Raw genomic sequence first — 21,628 nt, 5'->3', positions numbered from 1 at the left:
TGTTATACTGTGTTATTGCATGAGTGTTTGCACAAATACTTTACACATTGCCTTCTAAGTTAAGCCTGACTGCCCATCACCAAGCTACCAGAGGGTGGGTACAGGATAATTTGGATTGTGTGTGACTTACCCTGACTAGAGGGAGGGTCCTTGCTTGGACAGGGGGTAACCTGACTGCCAACCGAAGACCCCATTTCTAACATTGAGGTTCTGATGGCATTTACAAACCGCTTGGTCTACAGCCTTGTGATGTCATAGGATCTACTCAATGGCAGCATTGAACCATACTACACGGTTGCCTGTTATTAATCTAATTTATATCCCACTCTACATGAGTGAACCTTGAAACTCCAGATGTCCAATGAATTCATTACTAGTAAGATCCCAGTCCTGACTAAAAGACTCTCAGCGTCACTCTTTCTATGCATTTGGACCCGAGAGTCTGGAATGATCCCTCATTCCACCTCAGACTTGGTTCTTCATTGGTGCAGTTCAGGAAAACAACATCTTAGGATTCTCCCACCATCCTACAGTGTAATTCTTCTTTCCTACACCTCGTCCCTCCTTGATGCTGTGTTTCCAATGTTGTGTATATTTGTATGAATATTATTCTGAGTTTTCAATTTCAGCATTCCTGAAAGTCTTTGTATCCTTGCCCGTTGGTCAGGTATCTTTAGGCTATACTCAGTTTCCACTGTCTTCTGGGGCTAGGCTTGTGCTTTATGAACATCCCCAGTAATTACAATAAAATAAATATATTTAACCTAGTTTATATTCCTTTGAGATATTTTCATTTTGTGGTTTGCTTGTTTTGATGTAGCTGCCTCTGACACTGAATATGGTTCAATATCGCATATTGTTTACTAGGACTAGCACATTCTTGGTGAAATCTTGCCTATTTTTGACTAATTGTCTCTATAGAGTTCATAGGGTGCCCTTCTGGTGTTTATGCTTATTCATAATTTCATTTTTTCCTGAGCCCTGAGAGGGCTATTACATCCTCCAAGGTTTGAATGAAGTTGTGCATATGTGTACATGGCTATTTGTGTGGTATGGTAGTGTAGGAAACTGGCATTTGTTACCCTCCCTCCCCCCACTCCCCACCTTTGGCCTGATATTAATGCTGACATGACTGAGAGTGTGTTGTGATCCTGCTAACCAGGCCCCAGCACCAGTGTTTTTTCCCCCCTAAAAATGGACTATTGTTTCCACAATTGGCACACCTCCGGCACACAGACAAGTCCCTGGTATAAGGTACCAAGGGCCCTGTGACCAGAGAGTGTCCCTAAGGGCTGCATGTGTTGTGCCACCCAAAGGGACGCCTAACCTAACATATGCACACTGCCATTGCAGATTGTGTGTGTTGGTGGGGAGAAAAAAAAGGCAAAGTCTACATAGCATCCCCCTCAGGGTGCCATGCCCACAAAACACTGCCTGTGGCTTAGGTAAGTCACCACTCTAGCAGGCCTTACAGCCCTAAGGCACGGTGCAATATACCACAGGTGAGAGCATAGCTGCATGAGCCATATGCCCCTACAGTGTTGAAGTTCATTCTTAGACATTGTAAGTGCAGTCTGGCCATATTAAGTATATGGTCTGGGAGTTTGTCATTACGAATGCCACAGTTTCATAATGGCTTCACTGAATACTGGGAAGTTTGGTATCAAACTTCTGAGCACAGTAAACCCCCAATGATGTCAGTGTGGGATTTGTTTAAAAATGCACACAGAAGGCACCTTAGAGACGCCCCCTGTATTTTACCCAATCCTCTAGTGTAGGACTGAGTGGTCTGTGCCAACCTGCCGCTAGCAGATGATTTTCTGACCCCATGTGGTGAGGGCCTTTGTGCTCTCTGAGGCCAGAAACAAAGCCTGCTCTAGATGGAGGTGCTTCACACCTCCCCCCTACTTGAACTGTAACACCTAGCGGTGAGCCTCAAAGGCTCAGGCCTCGTGTTATAGTGCCCCGGGCCACTCCAGCTAGTGGAGATGCCCGCCCCTGGGCAAGCCACCACTTTTGGCAGCCAGTTCAGCAGGAAACTTAGGAAAAACAAGGAGGAGTGACCACTTCAGCTGGGACCACCCCTAAGGTGTCCAGAGCTAAAGTGACCCCCTCCCTGCAGAATCCTCCATCTTGGTCTGGAGGACAGGGACCAGTAGGGATAGGAGTGTGCCCCCCTCCCCAAAGGAAGTGGACACAAGGAGGGATTGTGGACCACTTACCCCTTCTTTTGTTGCTCAGCACTGTAGGGTCAAGTTTGGTCACTTTTATTGGTGTCTGATGAACTGAAAATGTGATACAATTCTAGTGCCAAGGCATCACGGTTACTATCTGAACGCTTTATTACCTACATGTTAATTAAAAGATACAAATACAAAGTGTCCAACAAAAAGTAATCAATCCTTGTTTGACACTTTACTGGCTTAAAAGTGTAACTGAGATCTTGATCTCAGTGAGTGCATTCAATACAGGCTCTTAGGACATATTTTAAAGCAAGGGATGCTATTTGAAATGCCACTTTGGTATTTCTGACAAAGCTAAGCTGGATCAGTTGAAGGATCCCCCACTCCTCGTCCTCAGTGAGGATTGACAACATTTCAAGAGGTTTGTAGGTGACATTCAAGTCCCCAGCACGTAGCAGACAGCCATCATCCTCAATATTTTCTAGGAACTCATTCAGGGCCAAAATTGTAGGTGAGTCCTGGGTCTGAGCGGTTAATCTATTGTATTTATTTACCAAAATAATAGATTCCTTCCCTTAGACAGTTGAGAGTGTTAAAGCCAAAAACTGTCTTTATATTTTAAGTGATGTTTTTAATGGAACAATTCATTTATGTTTTATCCAAATGATTATAATGATTATGCATCCAACAACCTGGCCGGCTATAGAGGGAGACGCCCCAGTGCTAAAATTTGTGAAGCAGTCCTGTCCCGCCTTCCATCCCCCCACCCCCGGGCACCAAATCTGTGGCCCTGGTCTCCAGGAAAATACATATATCAACCTCATCTATGAGGTTCCCCCATTCTTCACAGTTGAGTTTCAATTTAAGACCTGCTAAGTTCCAGGATAGAATTTTGAGGCTTTTCCTGGCTGCTTATAGTGGATCAATCAAATCTAGAGATCTCATTGAGAGCGGTTGACAAATTTTTACCATCAAATTTTCCAGCCTTTTTGCCCACTTGGGTCAACTTGATCTCCCTGGCTTGGGAAGGCAATCCCTCCTCCCACCATGACCTGGCAACACCACCTTCCCCTGGGGGTTGTACAGTCTAGAATCACCATGTCTTGTTTCCACTGAATTAAACATCAGAATAGGGCCACTAAGGGTCTGTACCATCCTCCTTCCTGGTGAGAGGAACTTATTGACCCTTTAGGAGGTGAAGTACGCTGATCTAAGTTTACTGCACCAGCCCCAAGTGCATCACTGACTAAATCTAGAGACATATAGTCAAATTCATCACTGTAATAGTGCTGATTGGCAGCTAGAATGTCAGACCTTATTATAGACTGACAGTTTCTATTCTATCTAATCCAGTGGGTGACCCTATTAAATAATATCCTTGTTTCATTGCTTTCTTGGTGATAATTTAGGGACATTTTTCATGTGTATGCTACATCTATTGCCTTCCCATAGTGGCACAGGGCCGGGATGATGCATTTCTGGCATGTGGCCAGTATTGTTTCTCAAAGACAGTTGATCCCCCTCAGGGGTTTGAACCAAGTCTTCCATCTTGAGTATTGTGTGTAGTAAAGGGACCTCTTGCTAATACCCAAACCATGAGGAGTAGGGGAATGCCACAAATCTTGGTGAGCATCATTCTTAGCGCACAATGGTGCCCCCAGAAGTAGAAATTGGCTGGTCTTGACTTTTGCCTGCCCTTTGCCTTGTGACCTCCTCTATCGCTGACTGGTGACATTTAAGGCTTTCATTAGGGCAATGTACCTGTAGGAAAGTACCATCTTGCCTGGCATGTTACCCCCATTTTTACTTGTGTGTCAGTTTGTTTTTGCCTGTCTCGCTGGGATCCTGCTAGCCAGGACCCCAATACTCATAGTTGTGGCCTGAATGTGTGTTCTCTGTGTGGTGCCTAACTGTGTCACTGAGGCTCTGCTAATCAGAACCTCCGAACATATGCTCTCTCTGCCTTTAAAATTGTCACTATAGGCTAGTGACCATTTTCACCAATTCTAATTGGCACACTGGAACACCCTTATAATTCCCTATTATATGGCACCTAGGTTTCCCAGGGTATTGGGGTTCCAGGAGATCCCAATGGGCTGCAGCATTTATTTTTTGCCACCCATAGGGAGCTCAGACAATTCTTACACAGGACTGCCACTGCAGCCTGAGTGAAATAACGTCCACGTTATTTCACAGCCATTTTACACTGCACTTAAGTAACTTATAAGCCACCTACATGTCTAACCCTCACTTTGTGAAGGTTAGGTGCAAAGTTACTAAGTGTGAGGGCACCCTGGCACTAGCCAAGGTGCCCCCACATAGTTCAGGGCAATTTCCCTGGACTTTGTGAGTGCGGGGACACCATTACACATGTGCACTATATATATAGGTCAATACCTATATGTAGCTTCACAATGGTAACTCTGAATGTGGCCATGTAACATATCTAAGAACATGGAATTGTAACCCCATGCCAAATCTGGTATTGGGGTGCCAATCCCATGCGTCCCCGGGCTCCAGCGTGGACCCCCGGGTACTGCCAAACCAGCTCTCTGGGGTTTTTTCACTGCAGCTACTGCTGCTGCCAACCCACAGCCATGCTTCTGCCCTCCTGGGGTCTGGGCAGCCAAGTCCTAGGACGGCAGAACAAAGGATTTCCTCTGAGACATGGTGCCCTCCTTGCATAAACCAGTCTACACCGGTTCAGGGAACCCTCAGCCCTGCTCTAGTGCAAAACTCGACAAAGAAAACGGGAGTGTCCATCACCACCCCAGGGGTGGTGCCCAGAGCTCCTCCAGTGTGTCCCAGACCTCTGCCATCTTGAATCCAGAGGTGTGAGGGCACAATGGAGGCCTATGAGTGGCCAGTGCTAGCAGGTGACATCAGAGACCCTTCCTGATAAATGCTTACCTGACTAGGTGGCCAATCCTCCTCAGAGAGCTATTTAGAGTCTCTCCTGTGAGCTTTTCCTCAGATAACTAATGCAAGAGCTCACCATAGTTCCTCTGCATATCCCTCTTCAGCTTCTGCCAAGGATTGACCGCTGACTGCTCCAGGATGCCTGCAAAACTGCAATAAAGTAGCAAGAAGACTACCAGCGACATTGTAGCGCCTAATCCTGCCTGCTTTCTCAACTGTTTCCTGGTGGTGCATGCTCTGGGGGCTGTCTGCCTTCACCCTGCACTGGAAGCCAAGAAGAAATCTCCCGTGGGTCAACGGAATCTTCTCCCTGCTAACCCAGGCACCAAAATTCTGCTTTACTGGTCCTCTGTGTCCCCTCTCATCATGACGAGCGTGGTCCCTGGAACACAGGAGCTGGATCCAAGTGACCCCGACAGTCCAGTGGTCCATCTGTCCAAATTTGGCGGAGGTAAGTCCTTGCCTCCCCTCGCCAGACAGTAATCTTGTCTACTGCAGCTGCTAGGGCTTCTGTGCACTCTTGCAAGGAATCCTTCATGCACAGCCCAGGTCCCCAGCACTCTGTCCTGCATTGCTCAACTCGCTGAGTTGACCACCGGCTTCGTGGGACCCTCCTTTGTAGTGTTGAGACGACCGTCGTGCTCAGTTTTCTTGAACCAGTGTTCAAGTACTTCTGTGGGTGCTGCATTCTTCTGCGTGGGCTCCCTGTGTTGCTGAGGGCCCCCTCTGTCTCCTCTTCCAAGTGGCAACCTCCTGGTCCTTCCTAGGCGCGGGCAGCACCCATTTTCTTCAACCGCGACCTTTGCAGCTAGCAAGGCTTGTTTGTGGTCAACTCCGCATCCTCCACCATTCCGTGGGACATCTTCTGTGCAAAGGAGAAGTTCTTGGCACCTTCTGTTGTTGCAGAATCTTCAGCTTCTTCCACCCGGAGGCAGCCATTTTGCACCTTCCTCTGGGGTTTAGTGGGCTCCTGGCCCACTAACCCCCCCCCACCCCCTTCCCCACCGCCCACAGACATTTTCGTGACTCTTGGACTTGGTCCCCTTCTTTTACAGGTCCTCAGGTCCAGGAATCCTTCTTCAGTGCTTTGCAGTCTGTTGTGGTCTTTGCAGAATCTCCTATCACGACTTTAGTGTGTTTTTGGGGAAGTAGGGTCACTTTACTCCTACTTTTCAGGGTCTTGGGGTGGGGTATCTTGCACACCCTTAGTGTTTTCTGACACTCCCAGGGACCCTCTTCACACTACACTAGGCCTGGGGTCCCTAAGTGGTTCGCATTCCACTTTCTTAGTATATGGTTTGTGTTGTCCCTAGGCCTATTGCATCCTATTGTATTCTACAGTGTTTGCACTACTTTTCTATCTGTTTACTTACCTGATTTTGGTTTGTGTGTATATTTTGTGTATTTTGCTTACCTCCTAAGGGAGTATATCCTCTGAGATTTTCTGCTCATAGTCACTAAAATAAAGTACCTTTATTTTTAGTAACTCTGAGTATTGTGATTCTTATGATATAGTGCTATATGATATAAGTGGTATAGTAGGAGCTTTGCATGTCTCCTAGTTCAGCCTAAGCTGCTCTGCTATAGCTACCTCTATCAGCCTAAGCTGGTAGAACACTACTAATCTACTATTAAGGGATAACTGGACCAGGCACAAGGTGTACGTACCATCAGGTACCCACTATAAGCCAGGCCAGCCTCCTACAGTACCCTAGTGGGCTGCTTCCCCATTCACCTGGGATCCAGTACCTCTTTTGCTTTTTTTGAAGTAAGTGTATTATGTCAGTTTTGTTGACTGACTCCTCTATAATTAAGCACATAGCAGAGATGACACTGACAAGTTTTTAACCATTTCTTTGAGAGGACACTTTGGTATGGCATACACAACTGGCGTTTGGTTGCTTCTCCTTGGGCTTCCTTATTGTTTCCCTTTACCACAGGATTAACCACATTGACATCCTTGTGAACATTATGTGGGTGGGTTAACAGGCTACAACGGTTAGAGCATGTAATTCCAGGTTCTATACCCATAGTGAATGAGTTCACAAGGGAAACATTTTCTAATTTGTTGCTTTTTGGCACTGGGTCAGAGGTGCCCGACCCAGCAACACCCTCTCTGACTGTACATCCTGCTTCGTTGCCATCCACAGGATTTAGTGATGCAGTCAGCAGTTTCTTGGACAGAGACTTATTCTTTTTTTAAGCTGTCCGGGAGCCTCCTTCTAGGTTCAGGGTGTTTAGGTGAAGTTTAGCCATTAAGCAAAGACTCCTCCTCCTTTATGCAGTATCATCAGCCACACAGTTCTGTGCTGCATTAGCCTCCAATGTATTCTTGCCATCTTCTGCACCCTATGGAGGCTTTCTTTCTCCTTCCTCCTGCCCATTTATAAAGCGTCACCTTACCCAGTAGAGTTCATAGCACAATGAGTGACCAATGAGAAAACTTTCCAAAGTTAAACGCTGTAGGCCATGGATGATGATGTTAGAGATGTGGCCCTGCCTCAACCTGTCTAAGACGGGCCATTTTTGGCCCAGTCTTCACCCAGGCTGTGGGACAGCTTTGTCGCTTTAGAGTGCGTCAGACCTATCCTGTCCCCATCTCACAGCCCCTGAGCACACAGGGGGACCGGCTCCCACCCCAGCATTAGGGCACAATATTGTAGGCAGCAGATGCGGGCTCAGGAAACTACTATTTTAGAGCACCTGTGCTGCGGGACTGCTCCATCCCCTTAGAGCAGTGGTTCCCAACCTGTGGTCCGGGGACCCATAGGGGTCCGCGACTGCTTAGAAAATTAAATAATCTTAACAGATTAGGTCTCCAGCTTTAAGTAATGACTCAGTGGGGAGGAGGGTCCCCAGATTCCAATAATAATTCAGTGGGGGTACCCGGGTTCCAGTAAAGTGGGGTTCCACAGAAGTCAAAGCTTGGGAACCACTGCCTTAGAGCACGTCGGGCCTCTCCTGGCCTGTCCTCACAGCCTCTGAGCACTTTGGGGGATCGAACCCTACCTCATCTTCAGGGCACGATATCGTAGGCAGCAGATGCGGGCTCAGGAAACCACTGTTTTAGAACACCCAACATATTTTGGTCCTGGGTAGCAGGACACACAACCTGAGCCTTGTTTTGTCTCTTAATAAATTATTTTCCATCAAGGTGAACCTGTGTGCTGGACTGACCACTCCTGCACTGCATTCTCTTGGGCGAGCTCTCACACCCATTCCCCTCATTCTCTGGTTAGAAGTAAATTTAGGCAGATTAATAAAGTCTCTTTTGACTGTTTTGAAGACCCTCTTACTACCTCCCTTTTTATGGCCGAGCACAAAATGCTCCATCCAGTCCATTCTGTAATCTCTCTTTGGGCTTGAAACCACGTCAGTCACTTACGTTGGTCTGTGGGCTTGCCTTTTAAAATCCGCTTGCTTTCATTTGTGAAAGGCATGCATACATCATGCCTTTTCCGGTGTTTAGTCCACCTACACAGCAGCAGTAAAGTACCAAAAACATACGGGGCATGATGTTTTCAGCCTGGAGTCGCGTTTTTTTTTTTGCTTTCCAACGCTAATAGCTCTAACTCGAACAAATGAGACGGTTGCATTGAACATGCTTGTTTATTTCTGTCTCTCTTACGTTTCGCTCCTCGATTAAATCGGCAGTGAATCAGGTTGGACCTGAAAACATCTCTAAAACCTACTTTTTATCCAGACAGCTTCTTTGGTTTTCCACTCGATTACCGAACTAGATCAATAAAACACAAATAGCATCATTATGATAACCTTGAAATAAAAAGACTGTTTAAAGGCCAGCTGGAAAATTATAAAATGGCCATCGGAAAAGTCCCCAAAAAAGTTATATGATTGAATTATCTCTCTAGATGATGATCTTACGAATTGTCAGCTGTCACCCATATTGAAATCATCTAAGTTTTTATGTAGTCAATTCTAGCAGTTCTTGCCAGACAAGAATAACCAGATACGTTCCCTAAGTACAGGCAAAACATTCACTGCTTAACCTATCACTTTCTACAGCCGCTCTTAATGGCATTACTTACTCCTCTTTTCAGTCAGACTCGTACCTCAAGCTTCCCGGAGATATTATAAATGTGTCACTGTAGTATGGCATTTTCCTTAATAAACTGAGGAAGCTGTTAAACCATTTCTGAAAAAAACTAACTTGGACTCTGTACTCCTTCCTAACTATAGTCCAATCACACCGTTGCCAGCAGTAGAGAAACTAATGAAACAACATGTGGTAAACCAGCTTCGCTCTTTCTTGGAAAACAGAAGTGGCATCAGAGAATCTCCAGTGGTTACAGTTGTATCGGAGAATCTGCAGTGGTTAGGGTTACAGACATTGATGACCTTCTCTGGCATCCAGTGTCCTCATTACCCTAATGTTGCCCCATTTGTCAGCAGCATTTGACATTGTCGACTATAGCCTCCTCCTAAGTTCAGTGCAAGAATGGGAAGTGCAAACCTCAACTTCCTCTGTATTGGAACATAACCATTTAATGATTGGACTTAATGGAAAAAAAGAAACAGTTGTATTCGATTAATTAGCATTAGAATCTGAGTAGAACTCCCCTGACACACCATAGAGATATGCGGATTGACATAAATATTGGTAGAAAGGTGAACAGCTAGATAGATGGAGGTAAAGACAGCAGTAGACAAAGATGGATCGATAGACAGAGATTGACATGGAGCTAGCGATATAGACAGAAAGATGAAAAAATATCTTTGGGATGTGTCTACCTCTCCGTTTAATTCTCTCTTCCTATGTTTTGTATGTTGATTTTACTCTCGGTCTTTTTCTCTTGTTGTTTCTCACTCAGTATTTCTCGTTTTTCCCCATGCCTTAACTCTCCCAGTAATTATGTCGGTCCTTCTCTCCCCATGTCTCTCTCTCTCTCACCTTCTTTCTACTTCAACCTCTCACTGCTCCACGGGCTTTCTCTCTCTCTCTGCCTTTGTTTTCTGACTGTCTCTCCCAGGCGTTTCAGTCTATATTAGACTTATCTGTCTCTCCACTGTATGGGGGCCCCCTCCATCTTCTGTCTCTCACTGTCTTTTCTGCATCTTCCTCCCGTCTTTTTCCTCTCGTCTTTTTCCTCTCTAGCTCCGTCGTTCTCCTGTTGCCCGTGTCACCCTGACCTCACTCCCTGCACCTCTGACGTTGTCTGCCTTTCTCCAGATTTCTCTTGTTCGTCATCTCTCTCATTTCCCTTGCGGCGCAGCGCCCCTGATATCTCGGAGCTGCAAGTGGGTAGCCTGGGTGACTGAAATGCGCAGTTTTTAGGTTTGATTTATAGAAACTGATGCAAGAGTCTGGTCTCGCCTACCCTTACCGACAGTGGCGTAAGGAAACTTGAGGGGCCCCTCCCTGCAAGGTACATGGGGAGTGGCCTTCGCACTCAGCCAAGAGGTCGAGGGTCTATGTTTTGCCACTGCTTACTGACGCCTGCCTGTTATACTCTCGTGTCACGCACGGTGTCACGCTCTCGGTCCGATAGCGGGGGTCGGAGTGTTTCTCGAGGTCAGTGGACGCCTTGAACGAGTGACCATAGGAAAGTACACTCGGGCTTAAACGGGGCGAGAATTATTCTACAAATAGTCTTACCACAAGCAAGTGGTTTACTCACTCGATACGTAATCAGAAAGGTGTTTGCAGAGCACATGTTCTGAAGCCAGAGGGCGAGGATTCGCTTGGTGTAGAGTCACAGGAGGATGATTCAAATTGCGCGCCCATAACGTGACGGCTGCGTCCTTAGCGGCGGTGCCGAGGTGACAGCGGCGCGAGCCAGCGCGAGCCGCGCGCAGGGCGCGGGCCGGCCTTCCGTGCACGAGCTGACCCGAGATCAAAGCCGCGGGTGAGTGCCAGCGGCCTCTACTGACCCGCTTCCCGCAGAAGGGGGCTGGGAGTGACATGTCACCTCAGTATCCCGGCGGCCCCACCTCGCGTCGGGTCACCTCAGCCCCAGCTGTTGCCGCCGAGCGCGGCCCCCGTGGCGGGGCTGGAGGGGGCGGAGCGAGGGGGGTCTCCGCCCCGCGCGCGGACGGGTGGCGCGCGCTCCCTGGAGCCCGGGCACCCGGCACCCGGCGCGCGCTGTCAGTCCAGACCTGCCTCTGTCTGCAGCGCTGCGGGCCGCTCCCGGGCACAACTTGTTGCCGCCACGCTACACCGGGCAGGAGAGCGCCCTGGCGGGCAGCTGTGCGTCCGCGGCAACGGGATCAGCTGCGAAGGTAGGGCGCCACAGTGTCTGTCTCATGGCTTGCAAGCCTCTTTTCTGCCTACAGCAGCGAGCTTCAACTATGCAACTGACTTTTTTTTTCATCTGAACAGTTTGTTCTACAGAAAAAGCTCACGCCTAATGCAGATCCACATGAAAACAAGTTTTGGGGATTTGTTTTATTGTTTGCAAGCGAGCACAACGCGGTGCGTTTAATGAGGTTGACGCTGTTTATTTTACAGTATCAAGTTTCCTTGGCTCCGGACTCCTCAGACGAGAATGGGAATGTGTGTGTGATAGATTTTAATAAGGTGCCAAAAGCAGGCAAAATCGATTCTGTCTTTTGAATGCGACGTTGTTGCTTGTGCTGCATTTTTTTTGTATTTCGATTCCGATGCCTTAGATCTACACAGTATAGAATCAACTGCTGTGTGTTTATCCGATATAATGCAATCGTTGTGCCTGGCGTCTAGCCACGGATTGACAGTGAAGTGTCGGAGTTTTTCAGAGATGCCTTCTTGGCGCTGCCCAGTCAGAATTCCATTTAGAGCTGCGATTGTGCTGTGTGAGGGTTGGTCCATAAATCTATGTTTTCCTTAGCAGTACAGTTTTGTTTCAAGGTGAGTTTGCATGTTATAGACGCTGCGTGTGACTGTCTTGGAGGAGGACTGACATAAACTGTCAGGCACCTATTACATTTTTGCACTGTGAGTACCTGGGTAAGCTTGGGGGTCCTGGGGACAACGTGCATGTTACACTCCTTTCTGGCATGAAAAGAAGGCATCTTCGACATGACGCCGCGTGGTTTTGAGCTCTTACTGATGTGTGATTTGTCACACAAGAGATTGGTTCTTCAGCCTTTGATAAATATGCGCATTTTAGAACCCCCTGCATGTTCTACAAAAAGGCTCCGGAGACGTGAAACCTAATTAAGAGATGCAAGAGTTTGGCCAAGTGGCTGGGATGCCCGGGTTTCAGCAGCATTGTGCCGCGAGCTCGCAGGCATGTTGGAAAACAAACACTCCTGGGTCGGAATTCGTTAAGTACATGTGCTTACTTCCCAGGCAGCGGTTTGTCTCTGGCCTCAGAATGCCATGTTACATGTGTTTGTTTGCATAATCCGGAGGCAGCAGCTGGGCCCTCTTTTGGGTAGGCTTCCTCCCTGGTTTTAATTCCACCCTTTGCATAAAAAGGATTATTTTAATTTCAGGTTGGAGCCTTGCGAAGCAGTTGCACGTGGGCCACAAACACCGGCATCTGCCCACTATGCCTTGCTTGCACCCCTAGTTTGCGGTGGCGTCCTGGGGGGAGTGGGGGGCAGTGTAAATACTAGAGGCAGCATCTAATAGCTGTTATTTTTTCACCACACTTACTTTCTCTATGAGCCGCAGGCTTATAAAGCTGCACGTGGGCCTCTGTGTGGTTTTGCATTTTTTTGCTGCGGTGTAACTTGAAAGTAAGTCCAGAGCCCTGCGTAAAGGGTTAAAAACCTCAATATGGGTTTGTGCCCCACGCTAAACGTATTGGCCTAGTTATATATATATATATATATAAAACCCTACAGACTGACCCCCCTCTATGCAGTTTATACTCGTTAGCGCATAAACTGCATAGAGGGGGCTCAGTCTGTGTGTCAACATAAAATAAGGTTACACAGACTTTTCTCCTTAGCTACGTTAAAACAGACACTGCATCATTTTCGCAGTTAGATTTTTTTTCAGCGCACGTTTAGGTTTGTGTGTGTGTTTTTTTTTTTTTTTTTGTATTTCTTCTTTGGACATTCGCCCCTAAATTAAGGATTCTCTTCAACGTGTTTGACTTGCTTGTGTACCGACTTGGGACATACAGCGCACTGAAGAGCAAAAATAGCGCCTGTACTGTAGGCTGCCCCAGAGCAGCCCCTTACCCTGCCGCCAGCACTCCCCCGCTGCAGAGAGAAGCCGCCTGCGGGGCTTCACAACCTGGAGCGCTCAGGAGTGGCGGCAGGTAGAGGGAAGTGCCCCGGGGACAGAAGTAGACGGGGCGACGGCGGTATATTTCCGTCCGGTGAAGGGTACCCAGGCCGGAGTGTTGAGGGCCCCCGGCAGCGCACGCCCCTGTCGCACGGTAGAACCACTGCCTTCTTTTAAGGGCCGTTTTGGGACACTGGCGTTTTGTTTCGGAGGCTACAAAGGGGCTCTTTACCGAGCGGCAGGTCGGTAAACTGTGTAAACGCGGCCGGACGGGCGCAGGAAGCGTTGAGGGTTCAGCATCCCGGGGCCTGCGACGTGGGCCCGGTCAGCGTGATGCACTTAGGTGACCAGACGTCCCGGATTTGTCAGGACAGTCCCGGTTTTTCACCAGCTGGCCGCAGATGCGCCTGAAAACCGTAATACGTTTTTTTTTTTGTTTTTTGTTTTGTTTTTCAAAGCAGAGATACTGTGCAGATGTTATCAGAAAGCAATTTAATTAACCAGAATTACACTGGCTTTAAAAACAGCATTTGATTTATAGTGTTAGTGCCTCTTCTGTAGCTCTGCGTTGATGAACGCTGTCATTCTGGGCGCTTCGTTGAAGAAAACGTGTTGTCCCTTTTCTATTTTTGTCAAATGTCCGGTTTTTGGCTTTAAAATTCTGGTCACCCTCGATGCACTCCCCCGCGTGTGCGCACACCCGCTCACCCCCAGGCGCAATGAAGGCCCTCGTTAGATGGAGCTTTGAATCCCCTCATACGTAAGAATTGTATTCAAAGAAGCAGGGGCCGGCGTTTCATGTTATTAGATTTCTGTCCAGGTGACCTGACCCGAGAGTACTCATTGTTACATATACAACTTAGTATTTGCAGAGGACATACTTCTAGTTGTTGGTTAGGTGGGTATCGCTCGAGGGCAAGGGAGGTGCACAGCACTGTAATTATGGAAATCTTTGCTGGGCCCCGAGATGGACTTCTCAGGTGTTGATATGAGGCGCCCTCAGGAGGTGGTGATCGCTGCAAAGAGTCGGTCATTCCTCGCCGAAGGGTGTGAATGAGGGGTCCTTACCCGACCATTCTTTGATCCAAACCCTGTTGGGGGCATTTGTGCTCTTCGCTTTTAATCTTTGTTGCTGTGATTGCCACAGCACTCTACCCTTGGCCCTGTTGTAAAGCAGAGTACACCCGCCCCCACATCCACAGGGCCTGACTGACCACTCTGTGCCCTCCTGAAGCCAAAGTAACTTTTTTTTTTTTTAAACCGAAGATGGTATTTATGAAGTATGAAACTAGGCAGATAGCAGAACCCTTGAGAGCACAAGGTTTATTTACCCGGGAAAGATTGGGGGAAGGGAGGGGGGGGGGGGGGTTGAAGGTGCCGCTGCAGTGAGTGCAAGGACCCTTGCGCACCAACACGAAGTCCTTCCTACACGGGCCACATCCTAATTTCGCACGCTGGCCAGTAATTGTGCCGCTCGCTGTCAAACATTTGGCTTTGTCAGTGCTAGTCTGGTTTTGTCATGAGTTTTGGCAAAACTTTATTGTTGGGGATGCTGTTGGGGTCCTGTTCTGCTAAATAAAAAACTGTGGCTAAAAAAAGTAATAGAGTTTTCTGGAATCAAAAATACGTACTTTTCATAGTAGTTTCTGGCACTGATGAGAAATACTTCAGTTTTTTAATGTGCTCCTTGTGACAAGGCAGCTTGCTGTCACGCACATTGAAGTTACCACGTGGCGAAAGTGGGGTGCCTTTTCTTAACCCATGCTGTTTCCTGTAGTGCCAGGAAGAAAGATGTGACTGACACAACAACAGACCAATGGATGAAGCAGGCTGGCGGTAAGCCCTCATCAGTAGCACTATCATCATGTAACTTGTAAAACCAGAAGTCTTGGCCACCGCCAGCCCAAGCACGGATAAGTCGTTTGTTCGGCCCTTGGCACCCTGCTGCTGTACTCTGTGGCAAATCTGGCCCAGGCAGGATCGCTTGGTTGGCTTACCAAGTAATACTGGCCAGAACTAGCCAGGACTCACTGTGAGACTGAATTCACACGCCAAGCGCCCTCGCACCTGGAAACAAGACGTCACAGCAAATTGCGCTGTGATCCAGCTGCCAGGGCAGGAAATGAAGTCATACTTTCTCCAGCGTGGGGCCGGCCGGCTGGCACGGTACCCTTCAAGCTGTCAGTCTCTTCACAGTGGGCAGTGTTAGCCCCAAACTACTTCTCAAACGTCTACGTCTTTATAGGATTAATGGAACCCAGGCCCTTCCTGGCTTGGCTTTCCAGACTCCTCCCTAGATGAAAAATAAAGCTTTGTATTGTCTAAATGGAGAACATAGTAAATCAAACATTTGGGCCTTCGTACGACACCCCTTCCCCATTTTTACAAACAAATCTGTAAAAGGTATATTTCTGAATACTGGAACACTATTTACGCATCAAATTATAGCAGGTGCTACAGGTTTTTTGAAGGTGTGCTAATACTCACAGAAAGCTGGTCTTCTGCAAAGATTTTATTATGGAAGCAAACTGCCGTTTAGAAGTTTCTGCTCACAAACTGCACTTGACGCTAAAAATGATGCGCCATTTTTGTGGCGAGTTACATTTTAAAGTTCTCCCCACTACTTTAAGATTGAATGGATGCTGGCGATATTTTTTTGACGAATTCCAGCGGCGCAGACACTCTGGTTTTAACGACAAGACAAACGCGCAGGAAACGGAACTACAGATCTGGGGTTGTGGGAGAAGAACTTCGCGGCTTTGCGCGCCCCTACGCAATAGTGCATCAGGGGAATTTCCAAGCCTGGGGGACCCCAGTTATTGAGCCCCAGGGTCACTTACTCTACCCTCCTCCACTACAGTGCACCTTAATCCAGCCCTGACCCCCTAACAGAGCCTGAGACACAGAGGCGACAGCATGTCGAAGACTCACCCCTAGCTTCAAATCCGGCGCCGCAGTGAAGGGGCTACACCCGGCCTCCGAACCCAAGCATCACCAATCACAGGGGCGTTCCATAATTCTTTTTATTTTCTATTGTTGGTGCAGGGCTTGCCAACTAGATTGCTTTCTTTGTTTTTTTTTTTGCTGCATTTTGACCTCTTAGGGTGCTTGACGTAACTTGGGTTTGGTAGAGATTGTAGAAAATACACCAGCAGATTTGAAGCCGGTTTTTTTTCATGTTGTTTTCTTTTTTTTTTAGGTTGTGTTTTTTTGTATACGTTTTGCACCTTCTCACAACCATGTCCAGGCCTCGCCGATTCATCTGACAGGGTTTTGTAGCAGAAACCCGCCCAAGATGGCCACGTCCAGTGGGGTGCGCGGTCTGTGCCCTCGGAGGAAGCTGCACCTCGGGCCTTTCAGTGCCTTGTTGACTTGAAGGGGTTTTGCATGATAATGCAACCCGCTGCATTTCCTGTGCCCCAATGGAATCCGCACTTTGGGCCCAATTCACGACGAAACGGGCACTTAGGGAGCGGGGAGGTGGGAAACATTTGCTAAAAAGATTATCCCATGTTGTTTAACAAAGGGAGGGATGTTTCCGCCAGAGAAAAGGTTATCCTCCTTAGCTGGCGTCTGTGTTTGCATGTGCAGTTTGCCTCGTTACCAGTTCCACATCTCTGAAAGTGAAAATAAACCGTTTAAAGTGAGAACAGTCACCCTGAGCTGGCGCGCTCGGCTCCACTTTCCCCCCGTTGGTGTTCAACTTTCCCAGATGTACTGACTCTGCTGAAGGACATTTCTCCATTTCCCCACTGTTCACACGAAGTTCACAGAAAGGAGGCGGCCACGGCCTGAGGCAGATTCGTTGTGAGAGGCAAAGAGAGTGCTGATAAATAAGGGCCAGATGTAGCAAGCAGTTTGCGAGTCGCAAACGGCTAAAATCGCCGTTTGCGAGTCGCAAACGTGTGTTTGCTATGCAGAAATGCATTTTGCGAGTCGGAACCGACTCGCAAAATGCATTTCAGAGTCACACATAGGAAGGGGTGTTCCCTTCCTATTTGCGAGTTGCAGTGGTATGCAATTCCATTTGCGACCGCGTACGCGGTTGCAAATGGAGTCGCAGTTAACATCCACTTGAAGTGGATGGTAACCCACTCGCAAACGGGAAGGGGTCCCCATGGGACCCCTTCCCCTTTGTGACTGGACCCCAAATTATTTTTTCAGAGCAGGTAGTGGTCCAAGGGACCACTACCTGCCCTGAAAAAGTCCGAAACAAAAGGTTTCTTTTTTTTTTTTCTAAGTGCAGCTCGTTTTCCTTTAAGGAAAACGGGCTACACTTTGAAAAAAAAACCTGCTTAATTTAAAAGCAGTCACGGACACGGAGGTCTGCTGACTACAGCAGGCCTCCATTTTTGCGAGTGCCCATAGTCGGTATGGGGCCGCAATTTGATTAATATTAATGAGGTGGGTCTTTGCGACCCCATAGCGACTCGCAGACGGTGTCTGAGACACCGTTCTGCATAGCAAATTGCGAGTTGCAATTTGCCACCCACCTACATCTGGCCCTAAATGCTTGCGAGCAACCCAGTGTCTATCCTCTGTCAGGTCTGCAGCGAAAATACATTTACAATTCCCCAAGATCCTCTTATTTGAGATGGACTTAATGCAGCGTACTTAAAAATATTCCACACTGCTATGATGATTGTTGCTTCTTAAGTCTTTTTTTCTATCCTTTACTTTGTGTCTGAAGTTCACTAGAATGTGGACCTGTTGTATATAATATGAGTTATACTTTAGTAACAATAAGATGTCTGTGCAGTCTAAAGATGGTGTTTCAGAATGGTGCGTGTTGACACAACTAGTTGTCTTGGTCCGTATCTAGAAAGGTGTAGACCGCCTGATGCCGAAGTCTCCTTGGTTTTATAGGGGAGTGCTGTTTTGGTCTTATCTAGAAAGGTGTCACTGTGCAGACCGCCTGCTGCCGAAGTCTCCTTGGTTTTATCGGGTGTGTTGTCTTGGTCCGTATCTACAGAGGTGCCACTGTGCAGACTGCTTTATGCCGAAGTCTCCTTGGTTGTATTGAGGCGTGTTGTCTTGGTCCATATTTAGAAAGGTGTCACTGTGCAGACCGCCTGATGCCGAAGTCTCCTTGGTTTTATCGGGTGTGTTGTCTTGGTCCGTATCTACAAAGGTTCCACTGTGCAGACCGCCTGATGCCGAAGTCTCCTTGGTTGTATTGGGGCGTGTTGTCTTGGTCCGTATATACAGAGGTTCCACTGTGCAGACCGCCTGATGCCGAAGTCTCCTTGGTTGTATTGGGGCGTGTTGTCTTGGTCCGTATCTACAGAGGTTCCACTGTGCAGACCGCCTGATGCCGAAGTCTCCTTGGTTGTATTTGGGCGTGTTGTCTTGGTCCGTATCTACAGAGGTTCCACTGTGCAGACTGTTTGATGCCGAAGTCTCCTTGGTTTTATTAGGGCAACAGTAGATCCACTTGATAGACTCATCCAGGGGAGAGTGAATTTGTGTGTCGGACGTGGCAGTTTGGGGCTCCATGGGACCCTGTCCCTGACTGTGAGTAGAATTCCCACATACAAGTGTTAAGATCTTTCCTGTATTCCTGCCAGCTCAGCTGGGCCATCAGTGGTTGGTAGGGGCACCTTATTTTGAGCTATTTATTCTCCTCGTGCCCACTGTCCTTTTGTTACTGTATCACGGAGGCTTGTTTTGATCCCAACTTCTTTTTTTCATCTTAACTTCTTTGCATAGGGTTAGTGGTGTGCTAATAACCATAATCTATAAGAATACATTGTGATTCAGAAGTGGCATGCACCAGGGTCCAATGAAGAGCCTCGAGGATGGGGTGTGCATGGCCCGTTTTCATGAGTTTGGACTACCATGTTGTAATAGGCTCCACAGTGGAGTGCTAATAATTTGTAAACGAAGTTAAGTTTGCGTTCTAATGACCTTGAAGTCCACGGTGGAGTGGTTCCATTATGTAACATTGCAGTGTTGATTGCTTGGTGTTTTATGTCCCAACCCCTGAGCCAGCCTAGTTTCCTGACATTTCCCTCGCCCTTTAGGACTGCTCCTTCACTCTGTATTCATTATTATCTATTCTTCTCTACGGTATACATTTCTTCGATTGTGTACTTTAATCTTTCCCCTATCAGACTCTCCATGCTCCTTTTTGGCCTGAGCAGTTCTCTGTGTTGCTAATGTCAACATGTTCTGGCTTCTGCTGTTGAATGGACTCCATGGGTTGCCAAGTTTTGACTTAATTGTTCAGTGCCCCTGTAATATTTGCGCTCATCTGATTGCAACCAAAATTAGTTGTGATGCTGCTTTTCCAAACCACCCGTTTCTCTTACCCAGTACTAAATATGTCCATGGTAGCACGCATCCTCCTGTTATCAAATGCACCATTGTTAGCCTTTTTACCTTTGTGGAATTATGTCCTGCTGGCCTATCTGGATATCAGACTGCACAGTGCTTTGAAACCCACCTGAGTGGAGTCTGCGCTATAATACAATCCATAAATAAAATTGATGCTTACTTGCAAACAGTGCACCGTGAGCTGTATTGCAAATAACGATGCAGGGATTGCACACCTCTGCAGTGTTAGTGGGCCATGACGATTACACCGGGACACCCAGTGGCTCCCACAGCTATGGCTATCACCATCACTCGAGATGCTGCTCTGCCTTCCCCAAAAAACCCTTTAGGACTACATATGAAAAATGTTAACGTTCCTTCCATGGTAGAATCACAAAGGCAATCCAGGTTAGGGCATGTGGTTAAAACAGGCTCCTTATCACAGTACCTGGTCAATTGTTGGCGCTGTACCCTGTAACCCCGGACTGCACTCCGTCCGTGCTGCGGCCCAGGACATCACCCTCTCAGCTGTTCCCGCAGAACTGTCTCACTAGCTGCACCCCCTTCCACCTTTCCTTGGCTCTCATGAGATGAGATGAAGCCTTCTGAAGGTTTACCCTTTATACTTCCATTGCCCACCACATTTGTGTATGATGACTTGTAACTTGAAACATGATGTCCTGCGGAGACCGAGAAAGGGAGCAGTCCTTGCACACGCTGTGTGTCTCATGCTGTTCTTTGAATCTACCTCTTCACCTGCTGTCACCCAGTACATTGCTGTCACAGTCACTTCCTATTGTGGTAAACATGTTATCAGCACTCCCGGTGGGTCATTGTATAATGCTCCAACTACACAAGCATCTTAACATAGTGATGATAGACTATATTGGCATTTTTACATGCACAATAATGTGGCATGATATATTTATATGTACTAAGTGTGCTGTCAGTTGGAGATCAGTCTACAAACCAGATTGATTTCGCCTTTAAACTCAACCATGTATTTCACTGGAAGACTGAGAACTTCGTCTGTCCGAATGGAAGAATTTGGTCTTGGGCAGAACAGAAATCAAAGCTTCCAGCCTCGGAGCACCGCCTCCTACAGTATTAAAAATAAGGAACATGGCTGTCATTTTTGATGCAGCTGTCATTTATCCATGACCCTAAAGCAGTGGTCCAAGTACTCCACCTGCAACTCTTATTCAAAACCATCTTCATACTCATCCAACCGTACCTTGGGGGGAGTTGACAAGAGCCTTGGCAATAGTAAGAGTAGACTCTTGCAAACATAAATGGATTCTTCTGTGTCAAGATGCCAAACACTTGGACCAATTTCTCCACCTGCATGACCGAAGTCACCAGATAGATGAAAATCTTCTGCCTTAAGCTCAACACAGAGAAGATGGAAGTAATAATGTTTGGCAAAAACACCTTACTTTGGAAGTCCACCTGATGGCCTGCCTAACTCAGTCGTACACCCCTTTTGGCAGGCCACGCAAAGAACCTCTGAATAGTTTTAAACAACCAACTCCCCATGACCGGCCAAGTGAATGCAGTCTCAGTTTCCTACTCCCAAATGCCCAAGAAGATCTTCAAATGGCTTCCTACTAACACTGGCAGAACCATCACCCAAACTGTCATTGCCAGCAAGCCCTAATATGGCAATGCCCTCTCTACTGTAATCAACGCTCAACTTGGTAGAAGACTCAAGACCATACAAAGCTCTGTGGCCAGGCTTATCCTCAACCTCCTTCCACGTACTCACATCGCCCTGCACCTTAAAGAGCTCCACAAGCTACTAATCCACAAACAAGCACTCTTCAGGGTCCTCAGGCACACATGCAAAGTCTTATTCCACATTGGCCCCCCCGTACCATAACAACCGCATTAACTTCTGCAACACTAATAGATATTTCCATTCAGCCAGACTTTTATTTGCACCCACGCCTTGCACACACACATAGAGAACCAGATCAGGGAGTCAAGCTTTCTTCCACCTCCCACCTTAAGCCTGGAATGACTGGCCTCTGCA

The 21,628-nt window shown here is 47.5% G+C and overlaps 1 protein-coding gene across 5 annotated transcripts in view; it reads left to right on the top strand.

The window, feature by feature from the left end:
- Positions 1 to 21,628, top strand: part of DISP1 (dispatched RND transporter family member 1) — a 499,375-nt gene that overhangs the window by 340,391 nt on the left and 137,356 nt on the right. Inside the window, exon 1 of one of the 5 annotated variants that reach the window (XM_069233841.1) lies at positions 10,861 to 11,342. The exons of 3 other annotated variants lie outside the window; for them this stretch is intronic. In XM_069233841.1, the coding sequence (XP_069089942.1) occupies positions 11,026 to 11,342 (317 nt within the window). In that variant the 5' untranslated portion in view covers positions 10,861 to 11,025. Of the gene's footprint in view, positions 1 to 10,860; positions 11,343 to 21,628 lie in introns of those variants that run through there. One more of the 5 variants, XM_069233845.1, reaches the window with a different exon arrangement.

This window comes from Pleurodeles waltl, chromosome 5 (genome assembly GCF_031143425.1).
Source record: "Pleurodeles waltl isolate 20211129_DDA chromosome 5, aPleWal1.hap1.20221129, whole genome shotgun sequence".
NCBI lineage: Eukaryota > Metazoa > Chordata > Amphibia > Caudata > Salamandridae > Pleurodeles > Pleurodeles waltl.
This window is presented reverse-complemented; position numbering and strand designations above follow the sequence as displayed.